The sequence below is a fragment of the Loxodonta africana genome, chromosome 14 (genome assembly GCF_030014295.1).
Source record: "Loxodonta africana isolate mLoxAfr1 chromosome 14, mLoxAfr1.hap2, whole genome shotgun sequence".
NCBI lineage: Eukaryota > Metazoa > Chordata > Mammalia > Proboscidea > Elephantidae > Loxodonta > Loxodonta africana.
Genome location: NC_087355.1, coordinates 35,881,705 through 35,903,872, shown reverse-complemented (window position 1 = coordinate 35,903,872; position 22,168 = coordinate 35,881,705). Strand labels below are relative to the sequence as shown.

General features: G+C 38.1%; 1 protein-coding gene across 4 annotated transcripts in view; it reads right to left on the bottom strand.

Moving 5' to 3' along the window:
- Window positions 1-22,168, bottom strand: part of RALYL (RALY RNA binding protein like) — a 406,641-nt gene that overhangs the window by 107,569 nt on the left and 276,904 nt on the right. For all 4 annotated transcript variants that reach the window (XM_023545831.2, XM_023545832.2, XM_064267879.1 and 1 more), the window contains exon 2: window positions 8,161-8,236. In XM_023545831.2, coding sequence (XP_023401599.1) covers window positions 8,161-8,236 — 76 coding nt within the window. The remainder of the gene's footprint in view (window positions 1-8,160; window positions 8,237-22,168) is intronic.

Genomic DNA, 22,168 nt, shown 5'->3' with positions numbered 1-22,168 from the left:
TCCTACCTGCCCACCCCTCCCTCAGTTCCCACCAAATGCTGGGCTCTTTTCATTTTCCTCTTTTTAAAAGTAGTTGCATGGTTTTGCTTCTTTCATAAATTATCTGGAAATTACCTCATATCCAACAAATAGAATTGCAGGCTTTCAAACAACTTGATGGCCAACAAAGTAAATCACAAAAGCCTTAGAGACAGAGTCTCTGCAGTTGGAACTGTATCATCTAGCCTCCCTCTGCCCTGGAGGCACCGTGGTTAATGTGCTAGGCTGCTAACCATAAGGTGAGTGGTTGGAACCCACCAGCTGTTCCAGGGGAGAAAGATGTGGCAGGCTGCTTCTGTAAAGATTACAGCCTTGGAAACCCTATGGGACAGTTCTACTCTGTCCTGGAGGGTGCCTATGAGTCAGAACTGACTCTATTAGCCTCCCTCTAACCCCTTTTCATATGCAAAAAGATATGAAATTCATGTATGAAAAGCATAACTAAAGATTGCAAATATACCGTTCTTTAACCTACCAAGGAATTGTCTGCAGTAGAATTATTTTAATGTGTATTGTGTCAGCATTTCTTTAAACATTTTAGATTAAAAGGTCTATACATTATATTTGTTTAGTGTTGAAATATGAAGGACATACTGAGAGTAAAAGGAAAGTGTTTCAAAACTATCTCTTCTTCTTTAGGTGGTTATAGGCAATGGTAACCTATTTAGTCGGCTGCGTGAATTTTGGCAACATCATCATAGCTAAAGCTTCATTTAAAATAACCTCCTAAAATACTTTATTGTAATCCTGTTTATTTGGATAGTAATAATAATGATGATAACTAAAATTTCTAGAGCATCTATGACAGTTTCAGGCACTTTAAATATATCATCTTGCAGTCTTTTATTTTTTCCATTATGCAGATGATAAAGCTGAGCAACAAGAGCTCAAGTCCAAGCCACTGGTAACACTGTGCTGATTTTAGGAATCAGGATTGTGTAACTTTCCACCAAACATACTCATATAAAAGCATTTGCACAATTTTAAACCATGTCTAGAGTGAACTTTTGGGACCTTTTTCAGTTCAAAGGCATTTCAGTGCTCTAGTGGGAACTTCGAATTAGAAAGAACTTACCTTTCAATTGCACGGATGAATATTCAACTTTGAGTTTTAGATGCAGACCATTTTTTGTTTTTGCTCTAACGGATATTGGCAAGCACACTTATCCATGTCAGTAATTTGATTCCGCAAGAAAAATAGGATCAGGAACAAAAACAGACTGCAATTCCTACACAGATCCAGCGAGAACCTACTTTTAAAACCTTGTAGGTATCTCAGGGCCTGGGCTTGAGTCCGTTTCAGGACAGATGCCTTTGTACGAGAGGGAGAAGGAAACATTTCCCTTTCTTCCTCACTCTCTACTTTGGAAATCATAGTCTATTCCTTCATGGTTTTCTGATTGGGTCCAAACGGTTAGATTGGCGAAATGGAAACCTTTGCCAGGAAAAGCGAGGCATTGTCACTGGACATATTAAACTTTTTCTGGAAAGTGAATGTCCATTATCATTGATATTATAAAAGGAGACAGAAAATAAAACAATCATTAGCTAATTAGTAAACGTATCTCAGTAAACATAGATGTCCAGGATGCTTCCCTTTCATATTGATTTTTCCTATTTAGCATTAGCTGAAATTAGCTTCTATTAATTTCATTTCCATTGTCAAGGTTTTGGGTACTTTTTTTTATCACTGAGGGATGACAGATTATCCGTGATGTGCCAGAGTCACCAAGAAGAATGATACTAGGACCCAGGTAGGTCCACTGGTAAGCAAACCATCAGAGATGCTTTGCTACACAGAGTCACCTTACCTTACTTAGTACGTGATCTGAAAGTTTTTGCACCACCGAAGCTCTCATAGTATAACCTACACTCATGGCTACCACCAACAATTTTGACAATTTTAAAATGGTAATACTGGTAGCTATGGGTTATCCTATGACAATCTTCTGGAGTCTTAATGTACAGGTTTTCATTTACCTATGGAGTTGCTATGATGCTATGAGTTGGAATCGACTCGATGGCAACGGGGGCATGTTACTTGTGGTGACAATCTTGATTCCCATGGTTGTCTCTATGGGGTGGAAGAGTTGCTATGAAAGGGAAAATTACTATGAAAAGGATCCGTAGGGCAGTCACCAAGCCATATTGGGGAATGATTACCTAATAATCTCTATGACATAAATAATCTCTATGTTTTACGTGTCTTAAGGAGCTGTATTTCCTGTCATTTGGAGGGCTGCCTGTAAACCAAAAAAACCAAACCCATTACCGTCAAGTGGATTCTGACTCATAGCAACCCCGTAGGTGAATGAAAACCTGTACTCGTTCAGCTCTGATAAATAGTATCTTTGTTCTCTGGTATCTTTTTTGGCTCCGCTCACATGAGAAAGGAAGGTCTGACTCCTTTACAAGCAGAAGCATAACCATGATACAATTATTCTCATTTAGCCATTATTTAGCATTAATTGGAACTCGGCATGCTGGAAAACTCGCTTCCTGGGGGAGAATTAGTATTTTAGAGGACCACAGACACTGTATAATGTGCATACCACATTTGCAGCAGCAATTTATTAAAAGTTACAATATTTTCCCTAGAGAATGGATTTTCTATTCTCCATCAGGAGCAGGTCCAATATTTATGAAATGTTCACAAATGATTAATTATGTTTCATTTGCAAATAGCCTCTAATGGGAGACATTTTTATTACAAGTGCTATTTTAATGAATTGTCTGTCCTTATGAATTTGTGTCTAAGACTGAAATAATTTTTTTCGCTTCCTCCTCTCAACTGGTGGTGAGGATCATTCAAGACTGGGCAGTGTTTCATTTTGTTCTACCTAGGATCATTTGCTATGAGTCAGAATCGACTCGAGGACACCTAACGACAACTACGACAATCTCTCCACCCTACACCTAAACCAGCCACTGTTTATTATCGTTCCTATTTCTTCTCTCAGTGCCATGTCATCATTCTCCCAGTTGCCTAAACTAGAAACCTTTGGCATATCTGGGATTCTCATTCTCTCTCACACTCTATTTTAAATCAGCTGCCATATTCAAATGGTTCCTTACTGCCTGCAGAAAAAATTCCCAAATCTTCTTAGTCTGACATTTAAGGACTCTCACTGTCTGGGCCACCATACCATTTCAGGATTCCATCTCCACCAGTAGACAGGCTATCCGTGACCCCACCACGAGATGCTCTTCTTGCTTTCTGTGCCTATGCCCCTGCACACATGGTCTCTGCTTGGCATGTCCTTCTTTCTCTTTGCCTGCTGAGTGACTGCCTGTTCATGCAGACGCTCAAGTATTGTCTTCTTCCTGTCTTTTCTGCAGACTTTTCACTCCTCACTAAACAGTATCAGTAACTCCCTCATTTATTTTCTTCTAGAGCTATATACATACTTCAGTTAGGGTGTCCTTATCTATTTGTGGATGTAGGTGAAGAAGAAAGTCTGATAGGAGATCATTTATGACCCTCAACAGAGTAAACTGTTACAGTGATATATAAATTTAGAGCAGAAAGGTGAATCAGAGATTCACCTATAACTAGAAAAATAAATTATCTTTATTTCCTACATTTTCTCCCTGCTCTGTGGCCTTGGCATTTCCTATAACAACAGCTAGCACAGTGCCTAGACCATAGTAGATGAAATAAATACATCTTGTGAATGAATTAATGAATCTATTCCAGATCTTTGATTTTACAGATAAAGAAAAAGACCCAAGAAAAAAGAAAAGCAGAAACCACCCCCTTTTTTCAACTGCTACCTTTTTCTTACATGATACTAAGTGCCTTCACCTGAATTATGCAGTTTTATCCTGTGCAGTAAAGAGTTAACTCAGGAGGCCCCAGGTTGTCTGAAACCTGTACCTTCCAAAGGTCTTCAGGGCTGGCCCTTGACCTGCTCCAGGAAGATAACTTTTAAGCCCTTGGACTATCCTGCCTGATAAGAGCATCTTTGTGTACCCAGGGCTTGGGCCACACCAGATAGTTTATGTTAAGAATGTGATTTATGGTGAATGTCTATTTTTGTTTGCCCAGGGCCCTGGGCCATGCTGTATCAGTTTGACCTCTGGAGGGCCTGGAGAGTTAACAGATAGGATCAGTCAGAGGCACTTCATTCCTTCATCACTTACCCCTGGACACCAAAGCTCAGATAAGCTTCCCTGGTTGGCAATACTTTCATATGTGTTGTCACACATTATTACCAGAAGAATTAAGTACAGTCTATATAACCCTACCTCAGGAAGACAACTGGAAGCTTGCTCCTGGTTTTCCTGGACTTTGCCCTATGCATCTTTTCTTTTGCTGATTTTAATCTGTATCCTTTTGGTGTAATAAGCTATAACCATCAGCATAACAACTTTTCTCAGTTCTGTGAGTCGTTCTAGCAAATTATCAAACCTGTGGGTGATCTTGGGGATCCTTGTCACATACATTATCAAGAAAATGACTCTAGTGTTATACTAGATAATGAAGCTAGATACTTAAAGCTCAAAAAGGTTCAAATAATTTGACATGGCCTACGGACACTGGGTGGGGATGGAAAGTAGAGAAGCCCTGATGGCACAATGGTTAAGTGCTCAGCTGCTAACTAAAAGGTAAGCGATTTGAACCCACCAGTCACTCTGTAGGAGAAAGATGTGGTGATCTGCTCCCATGAAGAAAACCCTAGGAAACCCTATCGGGTAGTTCTATTGTGTCCTATAGGGTTGCTGTCTTAGTCATCTAGTGCTGCTATAACAGAAATACCAGGAGTGGATGGCTTTAACAAAGAGAAATTTATTCTCTCACAGTCCAGGAGGTTAGAAGTCCGAATTCAGGGCACCAGCTCCAGAGGAACGCTTTCTTTCTTTGTTGGCTCTGGAGGAAGGTCCCTGACTTCAATCTTTCCCTGATCTAGACACTTCTCAGCACAAGGACCCCAGGTCCAAAGGACTCATGCTCCTGGCTCTTCTTTGGTTGGTGGTAATGAGGTCCCTGGGGGGTATCTCTGCTCACGTCCCTGTTTTATATGTCAAAAGAGATTGATTTAGAACACCACCTAATCTTATAGATATCTTATATGCTGAAACTGCTGCTAATCCCACCTCATTAACATCATAGAGGTAGGATTTACAACACATAGAAAAATCAATTCAGATAACAAAATGGTGGACAATCACACAATACTGGGAATCATGGCCTAGCCAAATCGACGCACATTTTTGGGGGACACAATTCAATCCATAACAGTCACTATGAGTTAGAATCGACTCGATGGCACAAAACAACAACAACATGGAAACTAGAGTTGATGGCGCCAGGATTTAGTTTCACTCTGGTGTCAAAACCTGTTCCCTACAATCATACAAAAACCAAGACCAAACCGGTTTCCACTGAGTTGATTCCAACTCATGGAGACTCCATGTATTTCAGAGCAGAACTGCACTCCATAGGGTTTTCAATAGCTGTGACCTTTTGGAAGTAGATCTGCAGGACTTTCTTCTGAGGCATTTTTGGGTGGAATTGAACTACCACCTTTCAGTTAGTAGCCGAATGATTAACCATTTGTGCCATCCACAAGTAGGTAGAAAATCTGGTGTTCTTAGGTAGTGTTTGTACAGTATTTCTTCTGCTACCTGCTGGCATGGTAGTTACGGACAGAAGTATAAGTGATTACTGGTTTTGGTGGCCAGGACATTTCTGCTTTTTATAATCTGTATTGTTTGGATGGTAGCAAGTGAGTCAATAAAGGGAGCTGTGCCATAGTGGAAAGGTCACTGGATTTGGAGGCTAAAATACAGAGTTGAGTTCCTAATCTTATTATTTTACTTTAGGCAAGTCCTTTATAATCTTTGAAGCTTAGTTTTCTCATCTATAAAGTAAGACATATAATACCAACCTTGTGGAATTCTATGACAAACAGATGAATATGAAAACAGTTTGTCTACCTAAAAGTAGGGTATTACTAATTAAGCATGAGAAAATGAGAAAATGTGCATGAAAAGACTTTATCAGTTGCATTTTCACTCCCTTTTGTTCCCTTTGTTATCATTTTGCAATTTCAATGTACCCCAGCCTTAATATTTGTGAACAAATAAAAAGAGAACAAATAAGCATTTCCTCACTGTTGTGATTTGTATACTATATAGCTGATTTAAATGAAATTCTACATTTACTTCTTCTGAACCCAACATAACTTATTAGTAGAGAAATATAGTTAAAAAGACATTTGTTTTTTGTCAGGAGCTTCCATTCTCATAACAAAATCAAGACAATTTGAGAAAAGCGAAGAAAAGAGAATTAACATCATTGCACAGTCGGTAGTAACTCTTCGATGAGAAAAAAGCCGTTGTCAGCTTATTTTTTTAATAATTGAAAATATCCTGCATTAGCTGCAGCTCTACACATACATTTGAAAACGAATCTGATAAAAATAATTTGTATTTCTTAGTTTTGTAAACATTGCTCTTTACCTCAGCCATGGTATAGTGTCATTTGTCTTTTGCTGGTGACTTCTCTTTGCTCTCTCACATCAATAATGCCTTATGATCAGTTAGGAACATTTGCTAAGTCCTGTAGCCTTCTATTTTTATATAAACAATTCTATTAAATTAAACAAATTCAAACAGCAAAATAATAAGAGCAATTAACATAATATTTTAAAATACATATTTTAAAATCTCTGATCATCATTCATTAGAAAGTTTGGGATATTAGCCATGAATGGGACCTCAGACCTCATCTCGTTCACACCCTCTTATTTTGTAGTTCAGGAAATGAGGCTATGTGTGGCTGAAAAGGAGATATGCTGGATTTCAGAGAACAGAGACAAGAATTCAGCTCAAAGCTCTTGTTCAAGCACTCTTCTTACTATACATATCAGAGTATAATAAATTTTAACGTGTATAACCCAATTCTCCTTTATCCAAATGATATCGGGGAAAACAGTGTCTTTCTCAACTCTTACATTAGCTTTTTGGATGTGAACACTGATAGAACGATGACATGTATCTAGAAGCAGAGCATATAAATTGGATGATAGGAGATCTCAATAGCCTGGAACAATTGGCTAAACCTAACAAAAGGGAATTGAACAGAGATAGATGCAAAGTCGGCACTAATAGCGCAAAAACCAACGGCAAAAGTGCGTGAAGTGGGACATATGCCTTGACTGCAGCCCTCGATTTTTTTTTTTTTAAAGCAAATGCTCTGTGAAAGTGAAAGTTCTGAATTTACTACAGTTTCTATCTTCCCAAAATTAACTGAATTTTACTTAACAGTAGTATACGCAGAACAACAAAGGTACTAAATCTCATCTAGCATATCCACCTGGATACTTATAAGTTGGGGGCATCTAGAAGGGAAAGACCAGGCTGTTAAACTGACTCAGATTCCAATACATTAGGAAACGCTTAAGGAATTGGATATTATTTTCTGGAGAAGAGAAGGGATGTATTTTTTGTTTTGGAGAAATGGGGAGGAGAGAAACACATACTTTGTAACAAAGGAGGCTAAGTGATAGGGTGGAAAGAATTTGGGGTATGGCATCAGAAGGCCTGAGCTTGAGCATTGGTGCCATCACATACCAATGCATGAGCTTGGGATAATCACTAAGAAACTGCATCTCAGGTTCTTGATCTATAAGCTGAGGGCAGCAATATCTATATCACGGGATTGTGAAAATTAAATTAAAGAACATACGTAAAAAAACACCTACAGTGCATGGCATATAAACGTAACTCTAAACACCTACAACATTGAGCTAGAAAGAAAGTAAGGAGTTCTCAGCGGTCGAAATCTAAGTGAAAACAGAAACTCATGCATTGGGTACTCGACAAATACTGACCTTTCCACCACTTAGCAGGTAGAGTCATTAGAGATTTTCATTAGTTTTCATTAGAGACACATCTTGTAGAACGATTGTTTAAGCAGCCAAAAGAAGGTTAGAGATCCAAGATTTCTTCCAATGCTGCATGATGTATTTATATTTTGACCACCAGCATTTTATAGCAGTTTATGCCAATAAGGATGGCTCTTTAAAATATTTGATGTCCTATAGGTTATATATAACTTACAAAGTTGCAAGAAATTTCACTATGAATATAGTAAAACAGTGTTTGCCTACTTACCTGTAAAGTGCTGAAAGGGGCCTCTTGTTTCCAGGTTTTGGTCTGTATGGTTTGGGTTCCCCTGCCATGTTGATATCTGAAGGCATAAAATAAAATAGCGTGGGTTAAAAAAAAATTAAGTAGTTTGAGAAAAGTAAATCACGGAGCATTCTTTTATCTTTTGCCATTTGTCTATATATTCATACAGTCTTGTGTGTCATTCATTCATTCAATAAATTGTTTCTTGAGCACCCACTTTATGCCAAGAACTGTTTCAGGTGCTTGGGGTAAAAATCCATTGGTCATCGAATCGATTCTGGCTCATACAGACCCTACAGGACAGCGTAGAACTGCCCGATAGGGTATCCAAGGCTTTAAATCTTTACAAAAGCGGACTGCCACATCTTTCTCCTGTGGAGCAGCTGGTGGGTTCAAACTGCTGACATTTCGGTTAGCAATCAAACACTTAACCACTGCATCACCAGGGCTCCTATCAGCGGTGTCACTAGGGTTGGTGTCACCCAGTGCAATAACTCATGGTGTCACACCCCCCCCGCCCCAGACCTCTTCTGATACCAGACCATACAGAATCCTGATTAATGTTTTTTGTACTAATGCTACTTGTAAATTGTAATTCCAGTATATCACTCCTTCTGACCCTGGTGGTGCAGTAGTTAAGAGCTTGGCTGCTAACCAAAAGGTTGGCAGGTCGAATCCACCAGCCAGTCCTTGGAAACACTATGTGGCAGTTCTGCTCTGTCCTATAGGGTCCTTGTGGGTCAGAATCCACTCGACAGCAGTGGGTTTTGTTTTTTGTTTCCCTTAATTACTATTTCATTCTCATAAAATTTATTGATATAGGTTCACAAATACTATTAAATTACCACAATATTATAGCTAAAACACCAGAAAATTTGACAAAATCAACACTGCCAGTAAGTAAAACAATACTGTGTGCTTATAAAATGTGCCTGTGGTGTGTGCGGATGAAGCCACATGATTCGATTGGAAGTACCATTGTAATTGCGTAATAATGACAGCTCTGACCAGAGCACATTAAAACCAAACCAAACCCGTTGCCTTTGAGTTGATTCTGACTCATAACGACCCCAAAGGACAGAGTAGAACTGCCCCATAGGGTTTCCAAAGAGTGCCTGGTGGATTCAAACTGCTGACCTTTTGAGTAGCTGCTGTAACACTTAACCACTCCACCAGCAGAGTTTCCAGAGCACATTAGAAGGTATAAAAAGTAAATTAGCATAAAATTTTGGCCTTGTAGGTATATTGACACATGTAAACTGGGCTTACAAAAAATGCTGTTGTTATAACTAACCACAGGCATATTTTTATAGACAGTTATTTTGGTGTCACCCCCTCTGATGGTGTCACGCTGTGTGATCTGCACACACCCCCCCCCGCCAAGAGATGCCACTGGCTTCTATACACTGCAAAAAACAGACTTAGATCCCTACCCTCATGGAAATTACACTCTGTTGGGAGGAGATAGAGAGCAAGCAACAAATATATAAGAAAACTGTATAACATATTAGAAGATAATAAGTACTATGGAAAATAAATAGAACAAGGCAAAAGGAGCCGGTAATGCTAAATAAAAAGAGAGGGAAAGAGAGAATGAGATAGCCGTCCGATTTGCATTATGATTATTATTTTGCCAAATTTCTCACTATGAATAAACATTTGCATGGAATAGAGTATTATTCAGAATGGGGATTATTAAATTTCTCATGATGATATCCTTTTCACCTGTATAGAAAAGCAAACTAGAAGGATGAAACTGCAAAGCACATAATGTTTACTGATGGTCAACAAAATGCAAACAGCAAATGGAATGTGAAGTTATAGAATTCTGTTGCTGGATGCTATTGAGCCAATTCCAACTCGCAGTGACCCCAGACAGAGCAGAACTGCACCACAGGGTTTTCTTGACTGTAATCTTTACGGAAGTAGGTTATCAGGTCTTTCTGCTGCAGAGTGGCTGAGTGGGTTGAACCACCAACCTTTCAGTTAGCAGCAAAGTGCTTAACCATTGCAGCACCGGAGCTCCTTATTGAATTCTTGGATGATAGAGAAAGAAGAGAGCACATCTTTTGTTCACGAACTGAAATTACGATAAAGTCTCTGAGATAAGACAAAAAGATGGTTAAGTACATGACAAAAATGGTATATGCATACAACTGACCAACCTCAATCTTAAAAAAAAAATGTGTAAAACTATTAAGAAATTGGAGAGTTGGGTGGAAGAGGTTTGAAAAACTAATTAATAGATTGAATACAGTTAAATTTTTCAAAAGATTATACAAAGAAAATCTAAAGGACATGAATTTAAGAAAAGCTGTAAAAGAAGTGGGAGACATTATTTTGACAGAAAAGTAAGAGAAGCCTACTATTTCTTACATACAATTGAATACACTGAACCACCTATCACTGAAAACAACCGAAATTGCTGGATAAAATATAAATGTAGCTCTTTAAGAAAAATACAACATTGAGCTAGTAAGAAGGTAAGGAATTCTCAGAAGCCTACATCTACATGAAAGCAGAAACTCAGATGGAGGTGGAATTACTGAACTGGTTCCTTGAAGACATTTGTTGAAGCCAGAATTTGAGCTTTAATTTACATGTACATGTGGGTCAGAGGAGACAGGAGACAGTGCCCAGAATAAAGGATATGAAGCATGTGATCAGCTAATTAAATATCCACATGTGATAAAATCCTTAACACCTATGAAGAGAAGGTAACTTCCTTACCTAATAAAGGATTTCTACGAAGAACCTATAGTAAACATCATACTTAATGGTGAGACATTGAACATAATTCTTTTAATCCGATCTCAGGGACTTTAAAAGGGAATCTACCATCATTACCTCTAAATAACATTGTACTGGACATCCTAGTCAGTGCAGTAAGAAAATAAAACAATATTAGAAATGGGTATGAAGAAACAAAACTGCCCGTAATTGCCAAAGATAACATGGGTCCACATAAAAAAACTAAAGCACCCACAGATTATTACAATAAGAGAGTTTAGAAAATTATTGCATATCTACATGCAATAAAGAAGTCTTGGTGGCACAGTAGTTAAGCGCTGGGCTGATAACCAAAAGCTCGGTGGTTGGAACCCAACAGCCACTCAGTGGGAGAAAGATACGGCAGTCTGCTTCCAAACCAAACAAAATCCCTTGCCATCCAGTCAATTCCAGGTCATAACAACCCTATAGGACAGGATAGAACTGCCCTATTGAAAACTCTGTCCTATAGGGCCCCTATGAGTCAGGATCCACTCGATGGCACCTTTTTTTTTCTTTCTTTTTCTAATGCAATGGATGGCTGCATATTTCTATAGAGCAATAAATATTTTTAAAATATGACTTTAGAAGATATCACTTATATGATATAAAAACAGACTTTACCTAGGATTGAATCTATCAAAAAATATGAAAGACCTGTATGGAGAAAATTACAAAGCTATATTAAAAGATATTACAGTAAGCTTACATAAATATAGACAGATTTGACTCAACATAATAAACATATCAATCCTTCCCAAGCAGATTTATTGAGTCAATGTAATTCCAATAAATCCCCAAATATTCTTTGTGTGTGTATGTGGAGTTTGGTAAGTTGATTTAGAATTTTTATGATAAAGAAAAAGGCCAAAAATAGTCATGATACACGTAGGAAAAAAGAACAAAGTTGATCAACTTACTTTAGCAAGATTTATTTTAACACTATAGAAATTAAGACTATAGTATTTGTACAAAAATAAAAATTGGACCCATACATATACGGACACCTGATTTCTGATAGAACTGACATCCCAGTTCTATCATAAATCAGGTATAGACTTTTTAATAAATGATACTGTAACAATCAGTTATCTACATGAACGGGTATTAAATGGATTTCTACCTTACATGATACAAAAAACAAACAAATAGATAAAATCAATTACTTATGGATTAAAAACCGAAAAGTGAAAGAAAAAAGTGTAAACTATTTAGGAGGCAATATAGGAGAATATCATTAGGAGTTCAGAGTAGGAACAGATAATCTTAAACCCAACATAAAATGAACTAGCCTTAAAGTATAAGATTTTTAAATTTTACTACATTAAAATTAAAAACTTTTGCTCATGAAAAGTCACATTAAGACAACGAAGAGAGATAAACTGGATTAGGATTTCTGAAACATGCTTGACAAAGTATTTGTTTCTAGAATATATAAGGAAGTCATTCATATCACGAACCACCACATAGAAAATTAGGCAAAAAAAAAAGACTAAAAGCACTTCACAGAAGTTAAAACACAAAGGTGGATAAACTTACGAAAAGATGGTTAACATCATTACTAATGGGAAATGTGAATTAAAACACCATGAGGTATAATTGACACACACTGGATTTTTAACAATTTACAAAGTCTGACAACATCCAGTGTTGCTGAGGATTTGGAGCGTGTGTATAAGTGCTGCCTATTACAAACATTTTGAAAAATAATTAGGCAATTTCTAATAAACTTAACAGTGCTTATACCCTATGATCCAGGATGTAAGTACCAAAAGAAATTCTTATATATGTGTACCATGAGATACATACAAGAATGTTCACTGTAGTATGCTAGAACAGAAAAAATCTTGGGAAAAACCAAACATCCACTGATAGTTAGATGGATAAATAAATTACAGTCTATTTACACAATGGAACACTATACAATAGTTAAAAAGAGAGAGTGAATTAGATCCATAGGCAACAATATTGATGCATTGATGAATTTCAGGAACGTGATGTTGAACAAAAACTATGTCACAGAAAAATACTGTCAGTACAAATCCTTTTATGTAAATTAAAAATGCAAAATTCAACAATATATTGTATAGGAATAAAAATACATGTGACAAAACCAAAGAAAAGCAAGCAGAGATAAACCCTGAATTCAAGATGAAGGTTGCCTCTGAAGGGGTAGGGGTTTTTGGAAGTCACGTTCAAGGAACTTCAGATTTAATCATAATGTATTATTGCTTAAACTGGGTAGTTAGAATATGGCTTTGTATTATAAATTACTCTTTAAAACTTAACTACTTAATACATTTTATTTTATAGCTATGTAATAACTAAAAGAATTTAAAAAGAGAATGGTAACAAAAACAGTAAATTGTGTTATGATAAATTTTCAGGTCAGAGACAATAGGTTTTGGTGAATAAGTGGTTACAGCAGAGTTTGTGAGCTGAGATACAGTGGGAAAGAACAGCAGTTACGGGGGATGGATTATTGGATGGGAGATCATTGAAGACTCCAATTAGAATTTTAAATCTGATTTAAGAGGTACGTAGATTGAGATCCTGAGTGGAGGACTGACTTGAGAATGAATTGCGAAGGGTACGACTTTTGTATGATTTGAAATAAGACATCGCCACAATGGAGCCTGTCAGAACTTTTCAGGTGTGACAGGGTTGGAACAAAATAGTAAATGAAGCAAAACGCAGATTTCTATTATTTTCATAATACTTATAATGATGGTACAGGATACATGTCCATGAAAATATAAGACATAATCTGTGTGTTTTAAGCTTAAACCCCATGACTCATAAACTGAAAATGTAAAACTATACTCATAAGCCCATCAATAAAAATAAGACATTCATTTTGTTTTTTTGGTAATATAGTGTCAGTGGTTCTGAAATACATGTAGGAGTTTGACAGCATGTTCATGTAATGATAAGCTTTTCTTCAAAGACTGTTAAGTTCAGTATTTCTAGACATCAGCATCTCTTCAAAGGTACTTAAAAATGTAGACAAAAATCCCTTGTACTTACCAAACACTGACTAGGGTTCAGATGCAGGATTTTCCAACAAATGTATAGAAATTTACATGTAGATCTGAAATTTTATATGTTTTGTACTACTCTGTTAAAGATCACCTATTTTAAGAGGGCAGAGAGGGGAGGTGAAAGTGGGTGGATGTAATAAAGAAAGGAGGGTCAGCGGATGGCAAGCTCACTTAGTGAACATATAGCTGGAGTCTGGAACAACAAACATTTCCTTTGTGTGGAATGTTATACATATAAGATTTAATACTGGCTTCAGAACAACCCCACTTAGTTGGAAGTCAAGGCTCAGGCTCACGTGTCTCAAGAGCTTGTTGGTCTTGAAGAGACCACCCCACTTAGTTGGAAGTCAAGGCTCAGGCTCACGTGTCTCAAGAGCTTGTTGGTCTTGACGAGACCATATAAACAGGGATAATGGGCATCTTAGCAATAAACTCTGCAGTCAATGACAGAGAAACCTAAGTAGCCCACCAGATAGGGTGAGAGGAAGAATGATGACCAAGGTTCAATTTTCAGCCCCTCTGATTGGATAGGGACCTTGGCATATACATTGAGATAAGAAGAAAAAAATGTAATTCCAAAGTTTGCAAACAGATTCATATCAAGCACTAATATTTAGATATCTTATGCTATCATCAGTCATTAGTATCACACGCAAGTAAAAGTTTGCAGAAGACAACTCAAAAAATGGTTGCAGCAGCACATTGACAGTGAACTGCCAGAAATTCAAGCTGCATTCAGAAGAGGATGTGGAATGAGGGATAGTATTGCTGAAGTCAGATGGAGCTTGGCTGAAAGCAGAGAATAGCAGAAGGATGTTTACCTGTGTTTTATTGACTATGCAAAGGCATATGACTGTGTGGATCATAACAAATTATGGATAACATTGTGAGGAATGGGAATTCCAGAACGCTTAATTGTGCTCATGAGAAACCTGTACATAGATCAAGAGGCTGTCATTCAGATAGAACAAAGAGATGCTGCATGGTTTAAAATCAGGAACGGTGTGCGTCAGGGTTGTATCCTTTCACCACACTTATTCAATCTGTCTGCTGAGCAAATAACCCGAGAAGCTGGACTATATGAAGAAAAACATGGCATCAGAATTGAAGGAAGATTCATTAACAACCTGTGATATGCAGATGACACAACCTTGACTGCTGAAAGTGAAGGGGACTTGAAGCACTTAGTGATGACGATCAAAGACTACAGTCTTAAGTATGGGTTATACCTCAACATACCATACCATACCTGTTGCCTTTGCGTTGATTCCAACTCATAAAGAAAACAAAGATCCTCATATCTGGGCCAATAAACAACATCATGATAAACAGAAAATATTGATGCTGTCAAGCATTTCATTTTACTTGGATCCATAATCAATGCCCAAGGAACTAGCAGTCAAGAAGTCAAATGACATATTGCATTGGAAAAATCTGCTGCAAAAGACCTCTTCAAAATGTTGAAAAGAAAGGTATCACTTTAAGGACTGAAGTGTGCCTGACCCAAGCCATGGTGTTCTCAATCACCTCATATGCATGCAGAAGCTGGACAGTGAATAAGGAAGGCCAAAGAAGAACTGATGCCTTTGAATTATGGTGTTGGCAAAGAATATTGTATATGTCATGGGCTGATAGAAGGAAGAACAAATCAGTCTTGGAAGAAGTACAGCCAGAATGCTTCTTAGAAGTGCGGATAGTGAGACTTCGTCTTGCTTACTTTGGGCACGTTATCAGGAGGGACCAGTCCCTCATCATCATACTTGGTCAAGTAGAGGGTCAGAGAAAAAGAAAGCAGAAAGTCAGTGAAAAAGTGGAAGTCCCTCAATGAGATGGATTGACACAGTGGCTGCAACAATGGGCTCAAGCATAGCAGCGACTGTGAGGATAGTGCAGGACTGGGCATTGTTTCTTTCTGTTGTACGAAGGGTCACCATGAGTTGGAATCGACTTGAGAGCACCTAACAACAGGAACAACATGTTATCCTCAAGAGAAAGTGTGGGTTTAGTCATTCTCAAGACATGCTTTTGGCATATTCCAAAATTTCTAGTTAAATTCCTAGTTATTATGAAGAGGTACCTATAGGGGTATTAATATGTCAGGTTGGTGGATGCTGGCTATCAGACTCACATTCTAATCTATTAGAATCATATTCTTGTGGTAAGGGTTGGTAAACCAAATAAGCACACTTTGAAAGAAGTCTGTCAATAGGCTTATTGCTGTTTGCATGGGCTATATATCATACCTGTGTGGCGGAACTTCCCCCTCTATCACAGTCAGAGGGACAAAGCAGAAGAGAACTAAAACTTCACTCTTGGCTAGGAGATGGCTGGGATTGGTAGGTCTCCTGCCTGGAGAGAGGAGGGGTGTGTGCATTATATACATACAAATATACATATACATATATATGTATATATATATATATAATTTTTGAGTCTTTATAAGCACGAGTAAAGAGGCTTATAGAGTAGGCTCTATTTCAAGATTTCAAGTTAGCATGAAAAAATGTGATGCAGAAATAAAAATTTGCTGCAAAAATTAGCCTTATAATATTACACCTTGAATTCAAACAATTGAAAAATATCCTGTTGGGCTACTAACTATATATTTTCACAGTAAATACTTAAAGATGTATTAAACGAAAAAAAAAAATTCTCAAAAATTTAGCCAATTTCTTTTTTTTCCAGCTAAGTAAGCGATACTGTTATATCATGCCAGAAATAACTATAAAGTTACAGAACTGAAACAAATCAATGAGCTGAACCTATTCTGATTTGAGGCAAATGAGATGAGACAAATGGAGACAGGTTCTGTTCCAAAGTGTCATCCTCAGAAATAACAACACATACAAGTATATTTATTTGACCAATCCTTGTTAGTGCACTAATAAAAATTACAGTAACAGCATTCTAATAGTTCATGATTTTGACTCTTGAGAAGATACCTCCAATTCTTCACCCAAACAGATGTTACTTCTCCCTTGTTGCATCCTCATTTCACTTCATTACATCATTCCAATGATACTGACTACCAGCAATCTGTGCCCTTTGACTCTGGACTCCCAAAGGGCAATGACAGTTTACACTCAACTTCAGCATCCAGGACAGCGTTGTTTATTCAGTAGGCACTCAAAGAATCTACTGATCAGTTAAATTCATATAGGCCAGAAGGCATATCTTTGTATGGATTGTGGTGTGTCTAATCAAACACACTTTGTCGACACATTTGCTAAAATGGTGTTCATCTGAGCAATGTTTTTGGAAGATGTTAATAGGCATGTTGCCAAACAAATAAGTTCTTTAAAAATGCTGTAATATATCCCTTCTTGGATATTTGTACTGCATATTCATAAATAAAACTCTGCAAAACAGAAACATATTCAGTTATGCTTAACTCAAATGTTTTGATATATCCGTGAACATAAAGCAGTTTTTTAGAAGGCATTTCCAGCAGAACCAAGCTCTCCCAGAACACTGGTTTATGACATAATTTGAAAAATTCAGAAAAATATTTTACAGTAAAGCTTTTCATGTAATCAGTTTGGAGTCTCCCCACTTAAAAATGAATTTAGTCTTTTAAACGACATATTATTTACACTGCCGCGATAAGATGACACTTGCTGTTTACTTCCAATTGTAATGATTCCTGCTGGCGTTATGATTTTATAGAGAAATTTAACCTTGAAATTGAATTGATGTATAACTTATAGCATAACAGGGCATCCAAATAGCAATCCTAACTTCTAGGTGGGAAAAACAAAAATAAACATTTTTCTCAAAGAATTGGTTAAAAAGAAGATCTTTATACTTAGGATTTTTTTTTTCTCCCCCAGGTTTAAATAAGAGTCTAAACAATTCAGGCATGGTGTATAGACTGCCAGGAAAAGTCATTCTGAATCTTCTATTGTTCATATTTACAAGATTTAAGGATTCATTATTGTTCCATTGAACAAAAATTCAGCAGATAAAGAAAATAGTCTGTTATATTTGACAAGTGAATGGATATAACCATACATTACCCACGTATAAGCACCATACTAAAAAGTTTTTTTGCAGTTATTATTAGTTTAGATCTCAGAACAACCCTGTGAAATAAGCAGAACAGGAATCATTGTTCCCACTTCACATATAAAGATGTTGAGATCTGGGAAATTAAATGGCTTTCATAATAATATCATTAGCTCAGTTCTCTACAACGGTCTTTATTACTGAGCACAACCCGTGCACCAGGCACTGAACTACTACTAGGAACAGGGATATCCTGTCCCTTCCCTGGAGGAGCTAACCATCTGAGGTCAGCGGCAGAGCTGAACTGAAAGGCCAGCAGGCTCAGAGTCTAGAACTTTTCCTACATGTCATTGCTATTAACCAGATTTTGGATGTTACACATTCTATGCCGCTCAAGCCCAGTTTGGCTACGGAAAGCAGCCTGTAAAGCAATGACTTCTGAGCCCACGGGAGCTTTGGCAGCATGGCGGAGGTGGGGGTGGGGGGAGAGGGTAGGTGGGGTGGGACATATGATTAAAAGAAGGCTGGAGAGATATTGAGGAGCCCTGGTGGCGATGATGCTGTTGCTGTTTGGTGCTGTAGAGCTGGTTCTGACTCTTAGCGACCCTGTGCACAACAAGACTAAACACTGCCCGGTCCCGCGCCATCCTTACAATCGTTATTATGCTTGAGCCCACTGTCGCAGCCACTGTTCAGTCCACCTCTTTGAGGGTCTTCCTCTTTTCTGCTGACCCTGTAATTTACCAAGGATGTTGTCCTTCTCCAAGGACTGATCCCTCCTGACAATATGTCCAAGGTATGTAAGACGCAGTCCCACGATCCTTGCTTCTAAATAAAGAGCATTCTGGTTGTCCTACTTCCAAGACAGATTTGCTTGTTCTTTTGGCAGTCCATGGTATAGTCAACATTCTTTGCCAACACCACAATTCAAAGGCATCAGTTCTTCTTCGGTCTTCCTTATTCATTGTCCAGCTTTCACATGCATATGATGCAATTAAAAATACCATGGCTTGGATCAGGCGCACCTTAGTCTTCAAGGTGACATCTTTGCTTCTCAACACTTTAAAGAGGTCCTTTGCAGCAGATTTGCCCCATGCAATGCATCTTTTGATTTCTTGACTGCTGCTTCCATGGCTGTTGATTGTGGATCCAAGTAAAATGAAATCCTTGACAACTTCAATCTTTTTTCCGTTTATCATAATGTTGCTTATTGGTCCAGTTGTGAGGGTTTTTGTTTTCCTTATGTTGAGGTGTAATCCATACTGAAGGTTGTAGTCTTTGATGTTCATCAGTAAGTACTTCAAGTCCTCTTCACTTTCAGTAAGCAAGGTTGTGTCATTTGCATAACTCAGGTTGTTAATGAGTCTTCCTCCAATGCTGATGTCCCGTTCTTCTTCATATAGTCCAGCTTCTTGGATTATTTGCTCAGCACACAGATTGAATAAGTATGGTGAAAGAATACAACCCTGATGCACACGTTTCCTGACTTTAAACCAATCAGTACCCCGTTGTTCTGCCCGAACAACTGCCTCTTCATCTATGTACAGGTTCCTCATGAGCACAATTAAGTGTTCTGGAATTCCCATTCTTCGCAATGTTACCCATAAATTTGTTATGATCCACACAGTCTAATGCCTTTGCATAGTCAATAAAACACAAGTAAACATCCTTTTGGTATTCTCTGCTTTCAGCCAGGATTCATCTGACATCAGCAATGATATCCCTGGTTCCACGTCCTCTTCTGAAACCAGCCTGAATTTCTGGCAGTTCCCTGTCGATATACTGCTGCAGCCGTTTTTGAATGATCTTCAGCAAAATTTTGCTTGAGTGTGATATTAATGATATTGTTTTATAATTTCTGCATTTTTTTGGATAACCTTTCTTGGGAATAGGCATAAATATGGATCTCTTCCAGTCAGTTGTCCAGGCAGCTGTCTTCCATATTTCTTGGCATAGACGAGTCTGCACTTCCAGCGCTGCATCTGTTTGTTGAAACATCTCAATTCCTGGAAACTTGTTTTTCGCCTATGCCTTTAGTGCAGCTTGGATTTCTTCCTTCAGTACCATTGGTTCTTGATCATATGCTGCCTTTTGAAATGGTTGAACATAGACTAATTCTTTTTAGTATAATGACCCTGTGTATTCCTTCCATCTTCTTTGGATGCTCCCTGAGTTGTTCAATATTTTCCCCATAGAATCCTTTACTATTGTAACTGGAGGCTTGAATTTTTTCTTCAGTTCTTTCAGCTTGAGAAACGCCAAGAGTGTACTTCCCTTTTGGTTTTCTATCTCCGGCTCTTTGCACATGTCATTATAATACTTTACTTAGTCTTCCTGAGCTGCCCTTTGAAATCTTCTTTTCAGTTCTTTTAGTTCATCGTTTCTTCCCTTTGCTTTAGCTGCTCAACGTTGGACAGCAGTTTCAGAGTTTCCTCTGACATCCATCTTGGTCTTTCTTTCTTGTCTTTTCAATGATCTCTTGCTTCCCTCATGCATGATGTCCTTGATGTCATTCCATAACTCGTCTGGTCTTCAGTTATTAGTGTTCAATGTGTCAAAACTATTCCTGAGATGGTCTCTAAATTCAGGTGGGATATACTCAAGTTCCTATTTTAGCTCTCATGGACTTGTCCTGATTTTCTTCAGTTTCAGCTTGAACTTGCATATGAGCAATTGATGGTCTGTTTCACAGTCGGCCCCTGGCCTTGTTCTGATGGATGATACTGAGCTTTTCCATTGTCTTTTTCCACAGATGCAGTGGATTTGATTCCTGTGCATTTCATCTGGCGAGGTCCATGTGTATAGTTGCAGTTTATGTTGGTAAAAAAAGGTATTTGCAATGAAGAAGTCGTTGGTCTTGGAAAATTCTCTAATGCATCTCCGGCATTGTTTCTTTCACCACGGCCATGTTTTCCAACTAGTGATCCTTCGTCTTTGTGTCCAACATTCGCATTCCAATCACCAGTAATTATCAATGCATCCTGATTGCATGTCTGGTCAATTTTAGACTGCAGAAGCTGGTAAAAATCTTCAATTTCTTCATCTTTGGCCTTAGCAGTTGGTGTGTAAATTTGAATAATAGTCGTACTAATGGGTCTTCCTTATAGGTGTATGGATATTATCCTATCACTGACAGCGTTGTACTTTAGGATAGATCTCGAAATGTTCTTTTTGACGATGAATGCAACACCATTCCTCTTCAAATTGTCATTCTTGGCATAGTAGACTATATGATTGTCTGATTCAAAATGGCCAATACCAGTCTATTGCCATTCACTAATGCCTAGGATATGGATGTTTATGTGTTCCATTTAGTTTTTGATGACTTCCAATTTTCCTAGATTCATACTTTGTACATTCCAGATTCCAATCATTAATGGATGTTTGCAGCTGTTTCTTCCCGTTTTAAGTCGCGCCACATGAGCAAATGAAGGTCCTGAAAACTTTACTCCATCCTCTACTTTGAGGAGGCAGGTCTTCCCCAGTTGTCTTCTGAGTGCCTTCCAATCTTCTGACACTATTTCAGACAATGTTCCGCTGCTACTCATAAGGTTTTCACCGGCTAATTCTTTTCAGAGTAGACTGCCTGGAAGCTCAGCTAAAACCTGTCCTCCATGGGTGACCCTGCTGGTATCTGAATACTGATTTCACAGCTTCCAGCATCACAGCCACAAGGAAGCCCCCACAGTATGACAAACTGACAGATATGTGGGGGCCTGGCGGTGCAATGGTTAAGTATTTGGCTGAAAATCTGAAGTTTGAACCAACCAGCCGTTCAGCAGGAGAAAAAGAAGTGGCAGTTGGCTTCTGTAAAGATTTACAGCCTTGGAAACTCTATGGGGGCAGTTCTACTCTATCCTATAGGATCACTATGAGTAGGAATCAACTTGATAGCAATGCGTTTTTTTTTTTTTTGTTTTTGGTAGAGATATTGGAGTCCCTGTGTGGTGCAAATGGTTGATTTGCTCAGCTGCTAATTGAAAGGGCAGAGGAGGTTCCAGTCCACCCACAGGTGCCTCAGGAGAAATGCCTGGTAATCTACTTCCAAAAGTCAGCATTGAAAACGTTATGGAGCACAGCTCTAGTCTGACACACAGGGGTCGCCATAAGTCAGAATTGACTCCATGGCAACTAGTTTTGGTTTGGTAGGGAAATTTGTCTGGTAGCAATGGGGA